Source organism: Artibeus jamaicensis, unplaced genomic scaffold (genome assembly GCF_021234435.1).
Source record: "Artibeus jamaicensis isolate MK-2021 breed Jamaican fruit bat unplaced genomic scaffold, CSHL_Jam_final contig_233, whole genome shotgun sequence".
In the NCBI taxonomy this organism is placed as follows: Eukaryota; Metazoa; Chordata; class Mammalia; order Chiroptera; family Phyllostomidae; genus Artibeus; species Artibeus jamaicensis.
Window position 1 is genome coordinate 31,039,727 of NW_026521486.1, and position 23,084 is coordinate 31,062,810.

The 23,084-nt window shown below is 36.2% G+C and overlaps 1 protein-coding gene across 2 annotated transcripts in view; it reads left to right on the plus strand.

Moving 5' to 3' along the window:
• Window positions 1–23,084, plus strand: part of PDE3A (phosphodiesterase 3A) — a 272,742-nt gene that overhangs the window by 221,409 nt on the left and 28,249 nt on the right. The window contains exons 4-7 of one of the 2 annotated variants that reach the window (XM_037136661.2): window positions 559–713; window positions 8,700–8,824; window positions 17,984–18,203; window positions 21,428–21,513. In XM_037136661.2, the coding sequence (XP_036992556.2) occupies window positions 559–713; window positions 8,700–8,824; window positions 17,984–18,203; window positions 21,428–21,513 (586 nt within the window). The remainder of the gene's footprint in view (window positions 1–558; window positions 714–8,699; window positions 8,825–17,983; window positions 18,204–21,427; window positions 21,514–23,084) is intronic. The other variant, XM_037136662.2, reaches the window with a different exon arrangement.

Genomic DNA, 23,084 nt, shown 5'->3' on the forward strand with positions numbered 1-23,084 from the left:
TCTTTTACTCTTATGTGTTGCCATTTATAAGAAATTAAAATTAAATCAGTAAACACTTTGGTGTAGAGACTATTGTTCAAGGTGACATAAATTAATTCAAGCCCCAGACAAGTGACTTTTGAGAAAAACAATCTGTTCACAGTAACTAGTATAATGTGTGTATAGGTATATGAATTCTATTGAACAAATATAATTATAAATTATCCCAAAGATAATTGCCTGTCATTCTACTAATCTCATATTTATATAATCATTGGAATGGGTATCCCAAAATGTTATTTTACAATATTCATTTATGTTGACCAGAGTGTCTTTAATTGAATATCTGAGTACCCACATTTTAAGTATGTGATATTCAACCAATATAGTTTAATAAATTTACTTCCAAGTAAAAACCCATTTTCTTCCATTATATTACATAGAATATGTAATACAAAATTTTATAATACAAAATATGTAATACATGTAATACATATTTTTTCCTCTGTCCATTTGATCACATAGAAGGCGGTGATAGAAAATATGCTTGCTAATAAAATGAACACCCCTTCTTCCTAGCGCCTGAGAAAGAGTTTGCCCCCTGGTTTGTTGAGACGAGTTTCGTCGACTTGGACAACCACCACCTCAGCCACAGGTCTGCCCACCTTGGAGCCTGCCCCGGTGCGGAGGGATCGCAGCGCCAGCATCAAACTGCATGAAGCACCTTCACCCAGGTTAGGCACTGCTCCCCTTGGTTTCCCGTCTCTTGGAGGAGTTACTTACCAAGCAGGGATTATCAATCACAGTGGAAGGGAGGCTCAAACAATTATAGTTGGTTGGAGGCCAGCTTTGAAAATACAAAGTGTACGTATCGTGTAAATGCAGAGCAGCACAGTAATTAACATCAGATAATTAGGCTTATATTGTGGTGTGTGGTCTTAAACATAAATGGGAGCCAGGGACATGAGGCGATGCCTGCCTATGTGACTTTTAATGGAAATGGTTGAACCCAGAAAAAAGAAAGGTAGGCCAGATTTTACCTGGACTGAGATCCATATTGAGATCCTTAAATCAAAGGTATCCAACCTGATGTTTCCAAAAGACTGGGAGATTTCCCCCAGCTGGGCTATCCTAACATTATATTAAAGACAGAAGATTGGATCAAAAAGTAGGTCATCCCAGCAGCCCCTAGATACGGTCAAACACTTCGTCATTTAAATGTTATTTCCACAGAGAACAGATTGGTGGCTGCTGGGCATGTGATGGGCAAAATAGGTAAAAGGAGTTAAAAACTGCAAACTTCCAGTTATAAAATACATAAATCCTGGGGATGCAATGCACAGCATGGTGACTATAGTTAACAATACTGTACTGCATATTTGAAAGTTACTAAAAGAGTAGATTGTAAGAGTCCTCATCATGAGAAAAACATTGTAGCTATAACATGGTGATGGATGTTAACTGATTTATTGTCATGATTATTTCAGATATTTCATAATAATAATATAATTTCACCATAATTCAAATATCAAATGGTTATGTACTAAACCTGAAACTAATATAATTTTATGTCAAGTATATCTAAATAAAAATAAATAAGCTTTAGTTAGTATATTTTTTGCTGACAATCAATTCCTTTATATTGAAAAACATTTTGCCTATTTCTTAATTGTTGTTTTATTACAATTGTCCCCATTTTTCCCTATTGCTCCCTCTTGCCCTGCCCTGCTCCCACAGTCAATACCTACCCTGTTGTCCATGTCCGTGGGTCATTTATACTTGTTCTTTAACTAGGCCCTTCCTCTTCCCTTCCTTATCTTCCACCCCTTTCCCCTCTAGACCCTGTCAGTCTATTCCTTGTCCCCATGTCTATGGTTCTCTTTTGCTTGTTTGTTTATTTTGTTCATTAGGTTCCACTTATAGTTGAGATCATATGGTATTTGTCTTTCACCACCTGGATTATTCCACTTAGTATAATGCTTTTCAGTTCTATCCATGCTGTTGCAAAGGATAGCAGTTCCCTCTTTCTTTCTGCTGCATAGTATCCCATTGTGTAAATGTACCATGGTTTTTTGATCCACTCATTTACTCATGAGCACTTAGGCTGCTTCCAGCATTTGGTATTGTAAATTGTGCTGCTATGAACATTGGGGTGCATACGTTCTTTTGAATTGGTGTTTCAGTATTCTTAGGATATAATCCCAGCAGTGGAATTGCCAGGTCAAAAGGCAGTTCCATTTTTATTTTTTTGAGGAAATTTCCATACTGTTCCACAGAGGCTGCACTAGTCTGAAAAGTCACCAACAATGCACTAGGGTTCCCTTTTCTCCACAACCTTATCACTTGCTGTTTGTTGATTTGTATATGATGGCCATTATGACTGGTGTGAAATAGTATCTCATTGTGGTCTGAATTTGCATCTCTCTGGTGGCTAGTGATGTTGAGCATCCTTTCATAGGCCTATGGGGCCCTCTGTGCGTCCTCCTTGGAGAAGTGTCTGTTCGGCCCTGGCTTGTGTGGCTTAGTGGATTGAGTGCCAGCCTATGAACCAAAGGGTTGCCAGTTCAATGCCCAGTCAGGGCACATGTCATGGTTATAAGCCAGGTTGCCAGTGTGAGGTACATGTAAGGCAACACATTGATGTTTTTCTCCCTCTTTTTTCACCTCCTTCCCCCTCCCTCTAAAAATAAATAAATAAAATCTTTAAAAAAAAAAAGAAGTGTTTGTTCAAGTCCTTTGTCCACTTTTTCGTTCAATTATTGGTCTTCTTGGTGTTAAATCATATGAGTTCTTCACTTATTTTGGATATCAAACTCTTCTCTGAGATATTGTTGGCAAATATGCTTTCCCATATAGTTGATTCACTTTTCATTTTGCTGATACTTTCTTTAGCCATGCAGAACCTTTTAATTGGTTGTGGTCCCATATGTTTATTTGTTTCCTTTATTTCCCTTGCCCTAGAGGATGTATCAGCAAAAATATTACTTCATGGCATATTTGAAATTTTACTGTCTCTGTTTCCTTTAGGATTTTTGTGGTGTCATGGGTTATGTTTAAGTTTTTCATCCATTTTTTAGTTTATTTTGGTGTATGGCATAAGTTGGTGATTAGTTTTCTTTTTTTGCATGTATCAGTCCAGTTCTCCCAGCATTTTTTGAAGATGGTATTTTTACTCATTTTATGCTTCTGCCTCCTTTGTCAAATATTAATTGACCATAGAAACTTGGGTTTATTTCTGGGCTTTCTGTTCTGTTCCATTGATATATGTGCCTATTGTTATGCCAGTACCAGACTGTTTGGACTACAGTGGTCTTGTAGTATAGTTTGATACTAGGTATATGATCCCTCCTACTTTATTCTTTCTCAAGATTGCTGTGGCTATTTAAAGTCATTTTTGGTTCCATATAAATTTTTGAAATATTTGTTCCAAGTCTGTGAAAACTTTTCATTAGTTTTTAATAGGTATTGCATTGAATCCATAGATTGCTTTGAGTAGTGTGGACATTTTAATGATGTTGATTCTTCTAAGCCATGAACATGGTTATGCTTCCATATGTTTGTGTCTTTCTTAATTTCTTTCTTTGGCATTCTGTAGTTTCCTGAGTATAAGTCTTTTACCTCCTTGGTTAAGTTTATTCTTAGGTACTTTATTTTTCTTGTTTCTATAGTAAATAGGATTTTTTCACAATTTCTATCTGTGATCTTTCACTGTTGATGTACAAAAAAGCCTTCAATTCCTGAATATTGAATTTGTGTCCTGCTATTTTGCCAAATTCACTTACTACATCGAGCAGTTTTTTTGTGGAACCTATAGGGTTTTCTATGCAAACTATCATGCCATCTGTGAATAGTGAGAATTTTACTTCCTCCTTTTCAATTTCCTGTTTTTTCTTTTTCTTGTCTGATCACTTTGGCTAGAACTTCTAACACTGTGTTGAACAAAAATGTTAGAAGCAGACATTCTTTTCTTATTCCTGATCTTAGGGAGAAAGCTTTTATCATTTGCCCATTGAGTATGATGTTGGCTAGAGGTTTCTGATATATGGCTGTTATGCTGTTGAGGTTTGCTCCTTCTTTCCCACTTTGCTGAGCATTTTTATCATAAATGGGTGCTATACTTTATCAAATGCTTTTTCATAGTCTATTGATATGCTCATATGATTTTAGTTTTTCCTTTTGTTTATGTGGTGTATTATTTATATCGATTCGTCAATAGTACACCATCCTTGCATCCCTGAGATGAATCCCACTTGATCATGTTGTATGATCTTTTTAATGGATTGCTGAATCCAGTTTGCCAATATTTTGTTGAGGATTTTAGTGTCTATGATCATCAGCAATATTTGCTTGTAGTTGTCTTTCTTTGTTGTGTCTTTACCTGGTTTTAGAATTAGGATGATACAGGCCTAATAAAAACAGTTTGGGAGTCTTTCCTCTTCTTGAATTTTTTGGAATACTATGAGAAACATAGGAGTTAGCTCTTTGCCAAGTGTTTGGTAAAATTCTCCTGTGAAGCCATCTGCTCCAAGGCTTTTGTGTGCCAGTTTTTTGATTACTGCTTCAATTTCACTGTTTGTTATCAGTCTATTCAGGCTTTCTGCTTCTTCTTGACTCAGTTTTGGAATATTATATGTTTCTAGAAATGTGTCCTTTGTACTCAGGTTTTCAAATTTCTTGGCATATAGTTGTTCATAGTAATTCTTACGATCCTTGATATTTCTGTGGTGTCGGTTGTAATTTCTCCTCTTTCACGTCTGTTTTTGTTTATTTGGGCCCTCTCTTTTTTCTTGATGAGTCAGGTTAAAGGTTTGCCAAATTTATTTTTCTTTTCAAAAAATCATCTCCTGGATTTTTTGATCCTTTGAATTGTTCTTTTAGTCTCTATTTAGTTATTTAATTCTGCTCTGCTCTTAATTATTTCCTTCCTTCTACTTACTCTGGGCTTTGTTTGTTGTTGTTCCTTCAGTTCTTGTAGATGTAGGGTTAGGTTGTGTATTTGAAATTTTTCTGCCTTTTTTAGGTAGGCCTGTATCACTATGAAATTCCCTCTCAGGGCTGCCTTTTGTGTTTCCAAGAGGTTTTGGGCTGTTGTGTGTTCATTTTCATTTGTTTCCAGAAATCATTTGATTTCTTCTGTGATCTCATCATTAACCTATTCATTATTTAATAGCATGTTATTCAGCCTCCATGAATTTGAATGTTTTTGAGCTTTTTCCCTGATGTTGGCATCTAGTTTCAGTCTATTGTGATTAGAGAAGATGCTCAATATGATTTCAGTTTTCTTTAATTTGTTGAGTATTGTTTTGTGACCTACCATATGGTCTGTGTTTGAAAATCTTCCAAGTGCATTTGAAAAGAATGTATATTTTGCTTTTTTGGGGTATAAGTTTCTGTATATATCAATTAAGTCCATTTGATCTAGAGTGTTGTTCAATGCCACAATATTCCCATTGATTCTTTGCTTGGAAAATGTATACATTATTGACAGTGGGGTGTTAAACCCCCCTACTATGAATATGTTGCTGTCAGTACCTTTCTTAAAGCTCTCTGAGATTTTCCTTACATATATAGGTGTTCCTATGTTGGGTGCATATATGTTTACAAATATTATATCTTCTCGATGGATTGTTCCCATAAGTATTATATGTTGTTCTCCTTTGTCTTTTTTATGGCCTTTGTTTTGAAATCTATTTTGTCTAATATAATTATTGTTACCCTGAATTTATATTTCAGGTCCTTTGGGTTGGAATATTTTCTTCTTTCCCTTCACTTTTAGCCAGTGTAGATGTTTAGTTCTGAGGTGGGTCTCTGGTAGACAGCATGTATGTGGGTCATATTTTCATATCCATTCAGCTCCCCTATGTCTTTTGATTGGAGCATTTCATCCATTTCCATTTAAGGTTATTATGGATAGGTCCTTATTCATTGCCATTTTTCCATTTGTTCTTGTGTCCTCCCCATCTTTCTTCTTCCTCTTCTTAAAGCAGTCCCTTTAGCATCTCTTGCAGTGCTGATTTGGTGGAGGTGTGTTCTTTTAGCCCTTTTTGTCTGGGAAGTTCTTTATTTCACCTTCCATTTTAAATGAGAGTCTTGCTGGTAGTCATGGTTGCAGGCCTTTGCTTTTCATTACTGGGAATATTTCTTTGCCATTCCCTTCTGGCTTGTAGTGTTTCTGTTGAGTAAATTGTTGTTAACTTTATCTGGTCTCTCTGGTTTGCTACTAGCTATTCCTCCCTTCCTGCCTTTAATATTCTCTCTTTATCTTTAAATATTGCCATTTCTATTATCATGTGTCTTAGAGTGGGCCTGTTTGGATTCATCTTGATTGGGACCCTCTGTGCTTCCTGGAATTGTAGGAGTTTTTTCTCTCATCAAGTTAGGGAGGTTTTCTGTCATTACATTTTATTGTATTTTTTTCTGTTACCATTTATCCCCCTTATACCCTCTTCCACTGCCACCCACCCCTGCAATCACCACACTGTTGTCCAAGTCCATGAGTTTTTTTTTTTGCTCAACCTTCTAGCATTTTAAAGATACCTTTTATAATATAACTTTTTGAGATAATAAAAACCAATTCCTCAAATATAATAAAATAAATGTATTTAATGTTAAGGTCTTTTAGAAGTCTACATGGAAAAGTAATAACCTATTAATTGTATAATGTACTGACAAATTAATACTCCTAGGCCATATATACATTACATAAAATTTCTTCATAGTAAATCTTATAAGTTGACCAGTGCACCAAAAGAAGTTGAAAGGTAATAGCACTATAAGGAAATAGTGTAGTTTAATCTCAAATTCAAAGTTTTATTTGATTTCTTTGTTTCAAATTCTAGGCATTTCCGAAATTCCTAGCGTGCCCAGAATGAGAATTCTAATTAGAATATGAAACAAATATTTTGTATGCTTTCCTTAATTGTATTTGGTAATTGCTAGAATTCATTCTATATTTTAAATATCTTTTTATGATATATTCTGCAAACTGCTATTAAAAGTAAGGAGAAAAGATGAAGTTTTAAAATATCTGTCACCAGTTGAAGAAAAATGTTAAATTAAGAAAAGAGAAGAAGTGAGGTAACAAGTGCCAGGGTGTTAAATTGGACTCAACACAAATAATAGATCTTACTCATTGCTAACTTTACTATAATCAAACAGTATAGGCAGTGACAGAGCACATGCTCAGCATTTGTCCTTTAAAGAGGTCTGTAGCACCCTGGCTGGAGTGGCTCAGTTAGTTGAAACATTGTCCCATAACTGGGAGGTCACTGGTTCTATTCCCAATCAGGGCACATACTGGATTTGAGGGCGGGATCCCTGGTTGGGTAGCAAACAGGAGTCAGCTGATTGGTGTTTCTTTCTTGCATTGATTTTTCTTCCTCTCTCTCAAATAAGAACAAAATACACCATTAGAAAAGAGAAGGAGGCCAATAGCTATCAGTGTTATACCTTATTTTTTTATTTTATATTAGTACACATTCTGGCTTGATTTAACATGAAGGATTCTAAGCAATGCGTGCATGTGTTGTTTGCATAGTCAAAACCATTTTGGTTTTGGCACAGCTCCAAATTATCCTCATTAATGATATAACTTACATGACAGTCTCCATCGATTTATAACACCATAATTCTGTCAATTATGCCACCCAGGCAGACCAGGTACATCCTGCTTACAGTGCCAATCAAAGATTCGCAGAGGGTCAATTATGCTCATGAAAATTATAGATTTTATCCAGTACTAAATTTACTAATAGTTGAAATTACACAGGTGCTAATAAAATGCAGAACAAGCACTTTCGCCTTGGAGTAGTCCAAGATAGTCAATACAACTTCCTAAATTATTATCTCTCTCAAATTACAATGGATTCTATTTCAGAATTAGTATGCACAGTTTTGAGCAATGTGTACAGATAAATATTGGCTTGAAACACCTCCAAAATGTATATCCCATTAACTACATTTCTATGTAACATTCCTTATTCCAACCATCCATCGATCTATTAATTCCACATTCATTTCCAGTAATAACCTAGACAAGCCAAGTATGTCCTGCAGAAAGCATTCCCTGTGAAACCTCACTGTCCATTACCTTTTGCCTAGTAAATGGCATCAGTGTGATTAGCAGCAGATTCACCATTAGCATGTTTACAAACAGATTTGTGTCTTCATTACTTTCTTTCCAGGTATCACCAATACCTTTTATTGGCATCACCAGTAAAAGAAATTGTAGGCTAAATGCCTGATATTGACCTGTTCCTTCACAAGGAAATATTGTAAATAATATTATCTTTGATTGAATTAGCACTTAATTTTTGAATTGGGGTACACTAAGAATGATAAATAGTAAAGAGTATAATTAATGTTAAGTTCCCCTTACATTACTTTAGCTAGTTAATTTGCCACGGTTTTAGAAAATCTGAAAGGAACATAATTCCATAAGTAGAATGAGGTGTTTGATTCCTATTAATTGGATTCATAGGAAAGTTATCTTTGCCCTTTTGTTAACCCAGCATGCTTGATGAGTGACGGCTGTATTCCCACAGCAGAGATGGAGTTAGATAACCTATTTTTTCATTTGGACAAAGTCATTCTCTCACTGAACCTGGACCATGACTCAGATTGGCAAGTTTATTATGGAAATGACAGTCGGATTTTGGCAAGTTCTGCTATAATGATTGATGAATAATGTATTTATTTTTCTTTATACTCTGTCTTTATAGCACTCTTAGTTCTGATTCATGGAATAACCCAGTGATGATGGCCCTCACCAAAAGCAGATCCTTCACTTCATCCTGTTCCATTTCTGCAGCTAACTACGTAAAGGCTAAAAAGCCAAATCGACCAGGTAAGTAACTGACTAGGAGAAGAGTTTATACTTACTGAGTGTGAAGTTGCCAACTGAATTAAGCCTTATGTGTTTAAATAAGATATGGAGGATGCTCTACGTTTTGGTATATTTGGTTTGACTCTTCTAAAAAGAAAAGGCATCAATAAGTAATTAATTACTTAAATTTTCATTTTATATGATGAAACAGATGCTTTCAAGGTTGATGTACCAGATATTCTATCTTGGGCTCATTGAATGAGGAGGAAATCACTGTCACCACTGAGGTTAACCTCTGGAAGCATCATCTTATAATATAGAAGCTAAAGATATACTTAAGAAATTTTAGTTTTATTTTTAGTGGCTGTTAAAAGAAAATTATATTTCAGGAGTATGGTGTTTATATGAGTTTGAAGAAATGCTTTGTTTACTATGCATATTATAATTTTTTCAAAGAAATTTTCACTGTAGGTCACTCATCCCCCCCAATACATAAACACTATAAAGGAAGAGGTATTTAAATTTGGAAAAAATAATTTCAGAACTTTTGAGAGCCCTGTGAAAACTTCACAAGTTAGCAACCAAAAGCCCTCACATTACTGTGGGCAGGAAGTTTTCCTTGCCTCTCAGACAGGTACAAAATGAAGCCTGGCGCAATGACTGTCATCTAGGATCTTGCCTCTAACTACTCAACATGGAGTTTTCCATGGTGGTGTCACTGCACCTCTTCTGCATCTAAGCATCAGCTTCTCTCTTCCCACAAGCTTGATTTACCTAACAGATATTTGGGGAAGGTTCTTTGTCTCAGACACTAAACTACTTTCAAGAACATGATGGTGATGCAGCCATACCCAATTCCCCTTCACACAGAATTCCCACTTACATTGTGCTGGGAACTATAAACTGATCATCAGCTATTATTGTGTAGTGTTTTAAAGGCTATAATAGAGAATTGAGGGAAGAATTTCAAATTATAGAAGAAAAGAGATATAAGACCCACCACATTGAGAGAAAGCTTGAGGGATTAAGATGTTAAAGGACTGGCAAAGCTAACTAGCAGAAAGGGAAAAGATTGAGAGTGTGGAAAGGAAAATGTGTAGACAGAGGCCAGATGGTATAGGACCTGGGGAGCTATGGTAAGGAGTTCAGATACCACAATTAAAAGCAATAAAGTTTCAGGCAGGAAAGTGAAATGATTTGGGAGGAGATTACCTCACCTAATCAGAATCTGTCCTGACTCAAACCTAAATACAGTTTTTGTCAGATTCGGTCACCCACTTGCACCCCTCCTGGAATCGCAGTTGAGAATCTGGGGTATTCACAATGACTGCTACTTCTTGGAATATTCTAGCTCCAAGTTTTCATCTGTCAGCACTGCATAAAACTGATGAGTTTTTCAGTATCTTCCAATTTAGCTTCTTCATTTTCTGCCTTTTTTTGCAGTTCACTAAGTGGCTGAAAAGGAAAACTGCCCCTTCCTCACTGGGCTGTTAGACGTTCAGGTTCTCATTGCCACAGTGGCCCCAAATGTCGGTTTTTGTGTCATCGGCCTCATAACATTGCTAAAAGCTCTGCTGGCTTGGTTTTTTAAGTCCTGCACTTTTCTGCCTGGGTTCTTAGCCTTTTACACCAAGCCAATGGTTTGTAAATAATGATCTGAAAGGAAGAACATTTAATAGGATGATTTTGGCTTACACTTCTAAGGATCTCTTCTTTCTGGAAACCTAGTGCCCCGAACTAGTTGACTTGCCTTGATAGTAATTTGTTTAAAACTCAGTGTTTCTATTTGTTCTCAAAGAAGCATGGACTTACTACGGACTACAGAATCACAGCCAGGAGCAGAAGTTCTCAAAGGTCAATGTTTCTGTGAGGGTTAGAGAAGCAGCACTCACATCTCACTGATACTGCAAAAGACCGTCATGAAATAAACTCTTAATGTTAAGACATACAAATTAAGGAAGCATTTGTTATCTGTTCTTATACCCGGAAAAGAAAATTTAGTGGTTTCTGTCCCTTTGGATCACCCACTTTATAATGGTGACTGTTTCTTGAAACCATTTAAGCACCAACTTTTCTTGAATCTCTACTCTTTGGTATAGGAAGACATTTTCTCCAGGAAATACACTTTTATTGGAGTTGCCTCACTGAGTGAAACCATTGAAGGTAATTTGGTTTTCCAAAACTAATCTGGCCCTCTCTACTCTTTGAAAATGTTCGTTAAATTTTATCACTTAGAAGCCATTTATGGTTTGAGAAATAGAATTGAGGTTGCACCAGGGCCAGAAACTGGATAAGGTAGGCAAAGACTTAAATTGGGTTGCCCTGAGGGCAAGTACAGATTAGCTCAGTAACGTGAAGACTTGTGTGGGACTCAGGCAAGGTGAAGGAACGGAATCTGATCATTCCACATTATACCTGAGACTATTAAAGGGAAACTAAAACGGTCATAGATCAGGGGGACCCACGGTTCCCTACAAAAATACGTGCAAATAATTTTTGAAGGAAGCATCACCAGTTGAGGGCCATGTGACTTCAACATAGCAAGTTACAACCAAGATGACAAGGCACACAAGAAACATGACATAGAGAAAACAAACAAAAAAAAGACTGTAGATCTCTAAAAGAGTTGAGATGCTTATATGCTAAAATATTTAATTTTGTAATATTTTTAAAAAGTATTAATTTGTAAAAAATAACAGCAATGAGAGAAAATATAAATGCACACTGGCTGAATATAACTTTTTTAGTATATGTGCTGCCGAGCACTGAATATAACTTTTAAAAATATAATCAAGAAAATTTGATAGGTTAAGTGATATGACATAATAGGGAATGTTTTTAACTGGGAGGCAAAAAATGCAAAGAAATTACCCAGAATACAACATAGTTGAGAAACTAGAAAATTTAAGAGATTTTTAAGAAATATAAGAAGAGGAGTTAGAAAGTCTAATTACAAAATCATGGTTGTAGAAGAGGATGGGGACATAAACTCTGAGGGAAAATGGAGTAAAAGGAAAAAATTCACACAGACACAAAATGGTAAGACTAAACACCACCAAATACAAAAATAAAATTAAAAGTTGGATAAAGCCCTGGCTGGTGTAGCTCAGTGGATTGAGCGTGGGCCTGCGAGCTAGACAATCACGGTTCAATTCCCAATCAGGGCACATGCCTGGGTTGCAGACCGGTTCCCTGCAGGCCAATTCCCAGCAGGGGACGCACGAAAGGCAACCATACGTTGATGTTTCTCTCCCTCTCTCCTTCCCTTCCCCTCTAAAGATAAACAAATAAAATCTTTAAAAAAAAAGCTGGATAAAGACAAATAACCTAACTTCTGGCCAAGATGGCAATAAAATATATTTAAAAAAAAAACAAATAACCTTTCTAGAAAAAGCACTGAGTCTGAGAGCAGAATTATCTGGAATAAAGGGCATCTGAACATAGTAGACTATTTTATTCAAAGTTCTGTGAGAATATAGCAATTAATCTATAATTGTACATCTGTCAAATTTCTCAGAAGAATAGGAGTGAACTAAAGATGTTTAGATGTCAAAACTTTACTAACTACCAAATCTTACCTAAGGAAATTTATTATGGAAATATTTGTAGAAGAAAATATAATAGCAGAGAAGTCAAAGATGTAATAAAAATGGTGAATAAATGAATTTGAAAACCATGAGTCTGCCAAACCTTACCTGCATCAGTATTCCCAGATTTGCGAGTATTTTTTAAAGATTATTTTAAAGATGAAATTAAAATATTGGGTAATAATAATGTTACTCAAAGGGTGAAATATGAATTTAATGTTCTACATACTTGTGTAGCTCAAGAAATGGATTCAGGTGAGGAAATGAGGCACAGAAATGTTAAGTGACTTGTTCAAGCACACACAATTTGCCCTAAATTATTCCTTTTGTCCTAATGACTTCATACTAGAAAAAAATTGAGGGCGCCAAATGGAGATAGTTTCAAATAAAAAATTTTTGGTGCTATCCTTGCCTGAGTACAAGATAATGGAAAGAGTTGGCTTTCTGTCCCTCATTTTCTTCATTTAGGAAATAAAATTAAAATTATTACAAAAACCAAGATGATGAACTAAAGGAATTGAAAAGTGTGCTTACTCCAGCAGCTCATATACTAAAATTCGCATACAAATATTGAATCATTATGTTGTATACCTAGAACTCATGTTTTGTTGTATGTCTGTTATAACTCAATGAAAAGAAGGGAAAGGAAGATGAAAATTATGGTTCATGAGTTCACTGGAAATAACAAAACAAATGAGGGAACATCCATGAGGAACAGACTCATCTTCCAGGGTTCAGTTCCCCAATTCATACGACTGCACTCACTAAGAAAGGGCAAAGTGTCAAAGGAAAAGAATGTCCATGCCAAATACTACAAAAGCAGATGGTAGAAATTAAAGCCACAGTCATGGCAAAAGCCTCTCTCCATTCTTGGCATAAAGTACCTAAGATATCTCTATGGTGATTTCTTTGGAGAGTATTCTGCATTGTGACATCTTTAAGACTGCTATCACAGTAGAACTAAATGTTTATAAAATAGCCTATATACTAAACACGCTTAATTCAACTAAACAAATCACTTGAAAGTCTGCCAAGAGGGAAAAATCCATCAAGAATCAAGAGAGCTGAAATTCAATTACGTTCTCCCTGATCAGATGGACCCTTGTGTTTTGAAATGTTTGTTTTGCATTAATGATGACATTGGGCTGATTGAGCTAACTAGGTGTGTTATCTTTGATATAACTGACTGTGAAGCCAGCCTGGTTTTCAATGAATTGTGCAGAAAGGACATGGTAAAGTCCCTTTATGTGACAAGAAATATAAGGAAATGGAATCAAAGTGTGAATAGAGTCTGAGGAGAAAAGTACCAACCAATCGGCAAAAGAGATAGAAGGATGTAAGCAAAAAGTAGAGGGAAAAAAACACTGAAAAATAAATTGCCTGTTTTCAGAGGGTACTAATGAAATCTGTCCTTTGCACAAATCTATTCAACAATGTGTCCTCTAGCTCAACAAGTTAGCATTAATTTAAATAGTTGAAACACAACCAATTATTATGCAGTTACTAATATAGAATAAATGAATGAAATCACATAGGAATCTTATGATTAAAGTATAAAACAGATTTAAATGTAATTTGCATTTTCAATCTTGCTTTTCTATTTATGAGTCACTGACAATATAGAGCTATCATATCATTAATGAGCTTTTAAGATTCTTCTAATTTCATACTTATTGAATTTGCAGGAGTCCCTTCTGGGATTCTTATCATTCTTATAAGATTTTTATAATCATATTGTAATGACCAGAGATCTTTCTACACCTAAAAGCTAGCCTGAGTTTTTCCTATAAAATTTTTGAAACAAGAGAGAACTTAATTTTTTTTTTATTTTTGACATTCCCTATACTTGAGATACATTTGCCAGTGAGAATGAAAAAGAGGCATGTATTTATCAGACATGCTGGTTCCTTTCTTGTTCAATTAAAATTCAGCTGAGAGAATTTTACAGGACAAAACAGATGGATTCACTTAAATAATTTCCTCCTTCCAGAATTGTTTATCATTCCCCTTTGATTGCCCAAAGTTCCTTGTATCTTGACACACATTTTTTTCATGCACTCGGGAGCAAGAAATTAAAGACTGAATCACTCAAAGAACTTGGAATTTTAGAATTTCTTAAAGATATATATATTTTTTTTATTTTTAAATGTTTTCAGTATTTTATACAAGGCCAGTTTCAGTTATTCAAAGATTTATATTTCATGAGCTAAGTTCTGGAGTCTCTTAAAATTACTAAAATATAAAATGAAGATAAACATATTTGAGAGAATGTATATTTATCTGGATCTCTTTCACCCGTGTGTGTAAATGTGTGGGTGTGCAAGATAAAGTTGGATGAGATTTCAAATGCCATGAAGTTCCTTAACGTTAGACATGATTACACTTAAACTATCTTCGGAAATAATTTGTTCTTGAAAACTTGAAAGAAGGGCCTTTCTCCCATTTCCCTGGAGTATCCTGCTGCTCTGAGACCATTTGTTTGTAGGCTGTTCTTTCTAGAAGGAGTATTTAGTTATTATCTACACTTATATCTTTCCATGTGCTCATTTCCTATTATACTCTTTCTGTTTTTAAAACTTTCAATAAACTATGATAATGCACACTGTGAAAAATAATAGTTTGGTTTTGGAAAAAAAGCTGTGTGTTTATGCCTTATCTTCTCACCTACAGAATAAAAATATTCCTCCTTCTATGGCTGTTGCCAAGACTTTTGCTTGTTAGAAGTGTTCAAAATATGTAGACTCACATACTGCAGAAGCAAAGTGCTTCTCTGTTTCAAGGTTTATTTTAAGTTTCATCTCAGGCAATAAATTTGGAGTCTTAAGGTCTGCTTATTTATTTAAGTGTAGTTAATCCATGAGTTCTAAGAACTCTAATTGTTGAGCGTAAGAGAGAATTTTATTTCTCTGAGAACATCAGCTGGCATCTACTAAAAATTAGCAATGAAAAGAAATCACTCTTCTCGTAAATGGCCTTCAGAAAACATGTTGCATCAAGACAGAAACGTGCGATGTTTCCATAAGCTTTGAAAAGTGACAGACACTTGTCAAAAAACTCACAATTACCTTCAAAATAAGGAAATGCCTAATTCAATGCTTATCAGGAGTCTCCTTTTTAAATCTGCAACACAACCTGGCATTGGCCTACAGCTGGAGATGGCCTTGCCCAAAAGCCTCGCTGAGCGTGTCCCCTGCCCCTCTTCTTCCTCTTTGCCAAGCTGAGGTCACACTGACCTTCTGACTGATCCTCTGGTAGGTCCCTCTTTCCAGAACATACTCTCCCCAATACCTGTTTAAATGTCTTACTTATTTCAACAGGCCTCTGTTCTTTACACTGAGAGCATTTCTGGCCTCCTCTGTTCTCTACCTTCCGCATTATTTTTCTTTCTATCACTTAAAACTGACGGTCTTCCTTTTCCTTCTGCATGTCCTCCTTTTCTTCCTTCAAACTTCTTTTTTCTTCTTTTTCCACCCTTCTCTCCTTCCTTCTTCTTTTTACCTATGTACTTTCTGTTTTTAATGTCTATCTCCTCCAAAAAGAGTGGAAGCTCCATGAGAACAGGGACTTTTTTGTTGTCGTTCACTACTGCCTTCTTAGTCACTGGATAGGGCGCACGGTGAGTATTCACAGAATGAACAAAATCGTGGAGCTGCGTTGGGCAAATACCTGGGTGACCTTTATACCACGTCATACCCCCATCCAGCTCCTTAACTTTAATACTGCTTTTTTCAAAGATATATAGAGACTCAGTTGCTGTAATCTAACAAATAGTTTGAATAAACTAGTCCTTTTCAACCTTTTTATTTTTCACATCAGAGCACATGTGAACACAATGTTATATAGCAGCGGAGAAATGGGAAAGGATTTTAGAGCTCATTGAAAGTTTTATGTCCTTTGTTTTATAAAATTGTAATAAGAAAATCTAATTAGATTCTAATATAACTTAGATATAAATCAAACATTATAGATAATATTAAAATTAAATTTATTTTGTGGCTTTCAAATAAAGCCTCTTTTAAAAAAAAATGTACAACCATTAGTACTTCACAGGGCACCTGTAATGTTCTTGCTGCACCCAATGATAGTTTGGTTGGGAAACTAAGATAAATATTTAGTGACGTAAATTTTCTTTTGGCTTAAGAGGTTATGTGATGTGAAGTTTTATCAGTATCTTTGGTAAACTAGCTAAACTTTTTCAACAGATGTAGAAATTAAAATTAAAACCATAAGACATATCATTATATAGAGCGATACAAATGCTGACTAGCAAATAATGTTTTTTTTTCTTCCGTGGGCGGTCTCCATTAGAAGTATGGGCTAATAAGCCACATTTTACAAGAATAGCTGACCCCACTCCATACTTGCCTGCTTACTAGCAGTGTGACCCTGGGAAAGTTAACTAACCTCTCTGGGTCTAAGTGGTTTCAATTTGGCATAAAGGCAGGGAATTGGTCAGGAATCAACAATAGAAATACTGAGAAAAGGACTAGCAGGGGTTGCTGTCCTCCACACCAGATCAAAGAAAGAGTATGATCTCTCTTCTTTTACAGCAAAACAAGAGAAATAACAAAAAACTTAAAATTTACAAAAGCTGTTTAGCAAGCTTCATATTCCTTTCCGTGGACCAGGGAACTTTTGCGTGTGACAAATAAACGCTGGGGAGAAAGGGATATCAGAAGCAGGCTGCGCAGGTTCACCGCATGTGCAACAGACACACTGTGCAATAATGTGAGCAGCTGGTGGCACGTTTGGCACGTTTTCCCGGAGTGGTGAGAAATACAAGCAACTTTTACTGACTTCATTTCCTTTGCTTTACTGTAGAAAGCAGGGTCAGCTGCTTTCCCTATGTTTGGGAGAGAGGAAATTCGAAAGGCACTGTCCCTGTGCTCAAAGATCAGCATCGGAAACCTAATCCAGAGCTGTGTAAAATTTTCACAACAGAGAGTAAACACAGTTTGGCACAAATATCCACACTTCAAATTTAAGCTTCAGGCCCATTGTTTGATCTAAAAGGGATCACATTCTATTTTTCTTCAGAAATTACTCTGACAAAGTACGGTTTCACACCCAAAATAGTTGTGTTGCTCAAAACACAGATGATTAACCAAGCTGACTGACTCTCAAAAATGTTATCTTCCTAATTTAAATATTTTAAACATTAGATGCCTGCCAAACTCTGTTCTGGGCACATTAGTATTCAAAACAGTACCTGATTTGTCTTGTCACTAAAAACTTCACAACCTAAGAGAAAGCAAATCTGTGAGAAAAATTTAACTGTTATCATCATGTTACATTGACAAGAAGAAACAGAAATAATATCCTTCTGTCCTGGAGTCGCTCCAGGACAGGGGGGCTTTCATTGAATTTGCCAACACTCCCGCCGGCTACTTTCAGGAGGATTCATCCCTCATGTTCCGTACTGTGGAGACACCCACACTGTACATATACCCCATCTCCAGAGGCGGCCAGCCCCGCGGCCCAAGTACTCATGTGCTCCTTATGAGTCAAAAGGAGTCCATGGTCAAGTGTAAGAGTTGCAAGTTTGAATGCCAGAGACATTTATTTTGACTCAGTGACTCTCTTTGTTTCTCAGGTGCCCTCACTAAAATCTCCCCTCTTTCGTCGCCCTGTTCCTCACCTCTCCAAGGGACTCCGGCCAGCAGTCCAATCAGCAAAATTTCTACAGTTCAGTTTCCAGAATCAGCCGACACAACCGCCAAACAAGGCCTAGGTTCTCACAGGGCCTTAACTTACACTCAGAGTGCCCCTGACCTGTCTCCTCAGATACTGACTCCGCCTGTCATATGTAGCAGGTAAGGGTTGTATGTTGTTATTACCCAGAGTTTAATAATCAAATGAATACTATTTCTCTGCCGAGGAACACTCACCAGCCATCCACATAGCCGTGTGTGTGTTTGCCAGAGTCGTTTACAAGGAAGTACAGGACAGTGTGATTTGTGCTGAAAAGGGTATAATAGAAACTTTTCATTTTTCAGTGATTATCTGTTGAGAGAATGTTTAGTTTCTATGGGCCATACCGCTAATCTTTGGAGATAACATAAATAATTAGTTGTGTGTTTTGTCTGCTTCCTGATGGAAAAATGTAAAGCATATATGTTTTTAAAAATCATATCAAGTAATTTAACCGAATTTGATATTTGTTGCAAAATTTTTTACTTGTTCTCCAGGGAGGATTTTATTTTGATTTTAAAGGCACTTTATCTTAAGTTTGCAATTCCTATTTTAACACTTTAAAAATGTGTAAATGACTCACGAAATTTTATGGCTGAACTCAAATGAGTCCCAGAAAATGTGAACCGATCTATAGTGTTGAAATAGAACACTTCCAAAGTGTTGTCTTTCCATAGAGGGTTAAAGGGAAAAATGGCCTCGCGTGATGAGAGTAGTTATCTTGCCAACATTACCACCAAGAAAGAAATACCTCCTCTTATATAAAGTTGTTCTTCAGGAATTGCTTCCTCTTAAATAGTTGATCTTAGAGCATTACTATTTGTATTTAAGTAGAAAAGAGTTGAATATTTTTAAACAAAGTGTAATCATGAGCGTGCTTTGGATGAAATGCTCTTTCTTTTCCAGCGTTAGTGAGGACAGCCATTTGAATACATGAGTCACACGTTGGTCTTCTGATATCGCATGTGGTTTCACAGACCCAGATTTAATTAATGTTTTCAGTTTTGAGCTTTACAGATTTCATTTTCAGAACCTTTCTTTGTAAACTCTACATTAAAGGAATGTTGCTCTTCTTATAATCTTTTTTTTTTACTTGCTTTCTTTACAAATATTTATAAAAGGAAAAAAATCATTTTTTGCTTGTTTGGCCATGGCCAGAGTAAAAAGTTATTCTATCTCCTAAAAGTTATTCTGCTGCCCTCTCTATGACAGCTTTTTAATAAAATAATTTGCGTAGGATATTAATCTTGCCTTTTCTCCCCTCCAAAAAAGAAAGACATGATCTGTGGCAAAACACACATATGTATCATATTTTCCGTTTAGTGATTCACAACATGCGTGACTTTGTTAAAAGCTCTGAGAAGTCCCGCAAAAGGATCTCTTGATTTGTGTTTCATCTAACACTTTCTGAGTTTATTTGAGCAGAAAACAAATTTCTTTAGTTTGCACCCAATAATTGCCCGTGGAGCTAGTGTTTTCTGGCACACCCTTAAGAAACCTTTTGGGGGCGTGCACCCTGAGCCAAGGTGAAGCCCAGTAGAGTGCCAGCAGGAAGGACGTCCCGGGTTTCTAGGGAGACCGCCCCACCACGGCCTCCGACCTGTGTGATATGAGTCGCCCAAAGAAGGGAGAGAGATGTTCAGAAAAGATCCACTGCTTGCTCACACAGCTGTTCTCATCACAGTGTAGTTTTTGTATTTTTATCAGGAAGAATGGAATGGGATTTTTATAAAAAAGCTTTTGGAGAAAAACAAGGCAATTTCACTGTCTACTTGTTCAGTAATGTTTATAAATCCAGTAGTGTGTGTTTTATTTGTTTGGGCTTTATAAATCTATAATTCAAACCATGTTTTATTATTGCCTTCAAGGCAGCCACCCATGTAGGCACAGAGAGCTCCAGAAACACACGACTAATTATTGTGGTTTCCCCTGCTGAACTCGAAGGGTTTGGCATTGAACCCCAGTCTCTTGGCTGCTGTAATGTCTATGCAACAATCTGGTTTTTTGGCATAAGAGGTAGTATGTTTGAACTACTAATTTAAGTGTTCCTTTTAAGTATTGTCTTGCAATGAAAAATCTTAAAACTAGTAAGTGCTGTTTCTACTGAGTTGTATTCAAGAATGTAAAGCACATCATTGGCATCTGCTTTCTTTTTTCTTTGGTCCTGTCATTTGCTTTTGATTCCCTAAATCACTATGATGGGATTTCATCATTAGAAATAATTTGTGTGCGATGCTTTTTCACTTACCTTCAGGTCTTGAAAAAGAAATTGACTTAGGATGGAAATACTCTCTAACTAGAAAGTGTTTTTCTCTACTACATGTATAAGCACAATTCAGGGAAAGAAAAGTGATGAGATATTCATTATAAACTATCGCTCCTTTTCCTTTTAGAGTGAGTAATCTGTGATTAGAGAACAAACCAACCAACCCTCAGAAACCCTTTGTAATATCAGGCAGAAGGAAGGATCCCAGAAACAAAAATGCAGAATTAAAATCTAATCACAAAGTCTCTAAACAAGATAAGTAAGAGGGGAAACTTGTCTGGCCATTTGTGGGGTCACTTTTAAATTTATGATGCAGTCAAATTTGTTGAGGAAGTGAAGTATTCTACATCTTCCAAGCTCTTCTGTGTACGATACTACCTCTCAGGCACCTTTTTTCTCAGTTACCCACAATGTACCCCTGTGGCCTGTTTTTCTCAACTAGCATCTGGTACAGTCATTTTCTATTCAACCTCCATCGAAATTTACCTTTTCTTTGTTCATTTTCTTAGGGCCTTAACATGTAACATCAATCTGAAAGAAAAATGTTTTTGAAGCAAAAAATAAAATTTATATACTATTATTCTATTTTCATTCATACAGTCTTTTCTTTAAGGGATCTTTGCACATAAAATGTCTGAAGCCATAGAAATAACTCTAATAATGAGGTTTTTCACACAGATACAAAGGGGTTCCATTGGGGGAGAGATTTTTGGCCAGAAACACATCGGCACCTCCAAACTCACTACTATAAGTAGGTAGCAGACTAATCTATGATTCTCTGAATACTGCAACAACCTTTTGCTGGAAGTTTCACCTGCAGAGTGGCCTAGAGAACTAAGAAGGATAACAGTGGAATGAAGCTTCTGATCCTTTGTATTGATTATGTTCTCAAAAGAAAGAAAACAGTGTACTGCATATCAGCATTCATTTATAAAATGGAATGTGTTTTTACCTCAAACAAGTGGAGGGTAGAAACATTTGATTATTGTTATCTATCTTACTGTACACATAGATGGTGCATGCCTATGTACAATTTTTTCGAAAGAGGAAATACTCATGTAGCATTCCGATATTTCTCAGCTGCGGCAGGCCGTATGCCCCAAGCAACCCGTCGGACGGGCCCCTGGAGAGAAGCGGCACAGCCACTGGGACACCAAGCAGAACGGGTAATTATTATTTGAATTCTGTTCTTCAAAATGGAAATAGTTTTACTTTCTTTTTTCTGATCAGAAAGATAATGTATATGCATGATTTTTTACATGAGAGATTTTAAAAGACAATAAAAGACATCAAAATTATCCTTAATTCTACTACCTAAAGTCAATCATGGGTAAATTTTGGTGCAGAGCTGTTCAAAATGTTTCTATTTATCTTTACCCAACATACATATTTTTAAATAAGAAGACATTTTATACCATACATAGAACTATATGGAAATGTTGTTTTATCTTGGACACTAGAGGTTCATCTTTATTAGAGCCCCTGAGAAATGACTCTGCCTAGATCACTGTAAGCTTGTATGAGATGGAGTTTTTCCTTGAGGCAGGATTATGGAGAGGATAAGAACACAGCCTTTCAAGCCAGCTTTATATCCCGATTCAGCTACCTGGAAGTTTGTAATCTCTGTCTCAGTTCCTTCATCTGTAGAATGGGAATAATAATAGAACCTACCAAACAGGATTGTTGTAAGAATTAAATTATTTAAATCATGTAAATCCTTTATTATTGTATCTGGGTGACTATAAGTAGTGTTTGCTGCCATTTGTATAATAGTTATTATTATTTTTATTGATGCAATTCTAGGGCCTTGCTTTTGTTAGTGCTGAAAGTTCACGAGGTAGAAAAAAATGGCTTCCATGAACTATAGATTTTGAGGGATAGACTTACTTCCTAAGAGTGGTGTGGTGTGGGGGGGAGTGGAGACAATTGTACTTGAGCAACAATAAAAAATGTTACAAAAAAGAATGATTAATATCTTACCTATCTTTTTCAGCATTTCTTGGTATATACTCAATAAATAAATAAATAGTCCTATGACAGTGGAGTTCTATAACAACATCCAAAGTCAGGGAACGTAAGGAAAAATGAAAAGGAGAATTCTCTCTGTGGCCATTGTCTGGTGTTGCAGCATTCTGATGACGTCAGACACTGATGAAGGTGTCTGATGACACAGGGTATCCCCTTCTCTCTGTGGCTGACCTTTCCTGATTCTATTGGACCTGGTAGAATAAGGGGAGTATTTCCTATCACCTTTGTGCTCTCATGTGTAGAACTATGGCCTTTGAGTGAGCTTCTTTGTCTTTTCTAGAAATTCTGGGATTAAAACTTGTCCATTATATTTTCATTCTGTATTTGATTCTAACCTGGAAGCAGTTGCATGAGAAAGATGGAAGAAAATAGGTCCTTGGAAAAGTCCCACCAGATACTCCTGATGGGAACAGGCTCCATAACAAAAGCCATTGTTCACTAGCAACTTAAGCAAAATCAGTCAGTAAATGGATGAGGACGTAGAACCAACCCAGAATATCCAAAGCTATCTTGAAAAGGGTGAATGAGATTAGAAGGAATACGTTACCTGAATTCAAGACTTACAGTATGGTAATCAAGATAGTGTGGGCAGGCATAAGGATCAGCAAAGGAGATCAAGAATATAGTAGAAAGCCCAAGCTAACTCACACCACAACAGTCATTGAATTTGTAACAAAGATGACAAAGCAATCCAATAGGATTGGGAAAA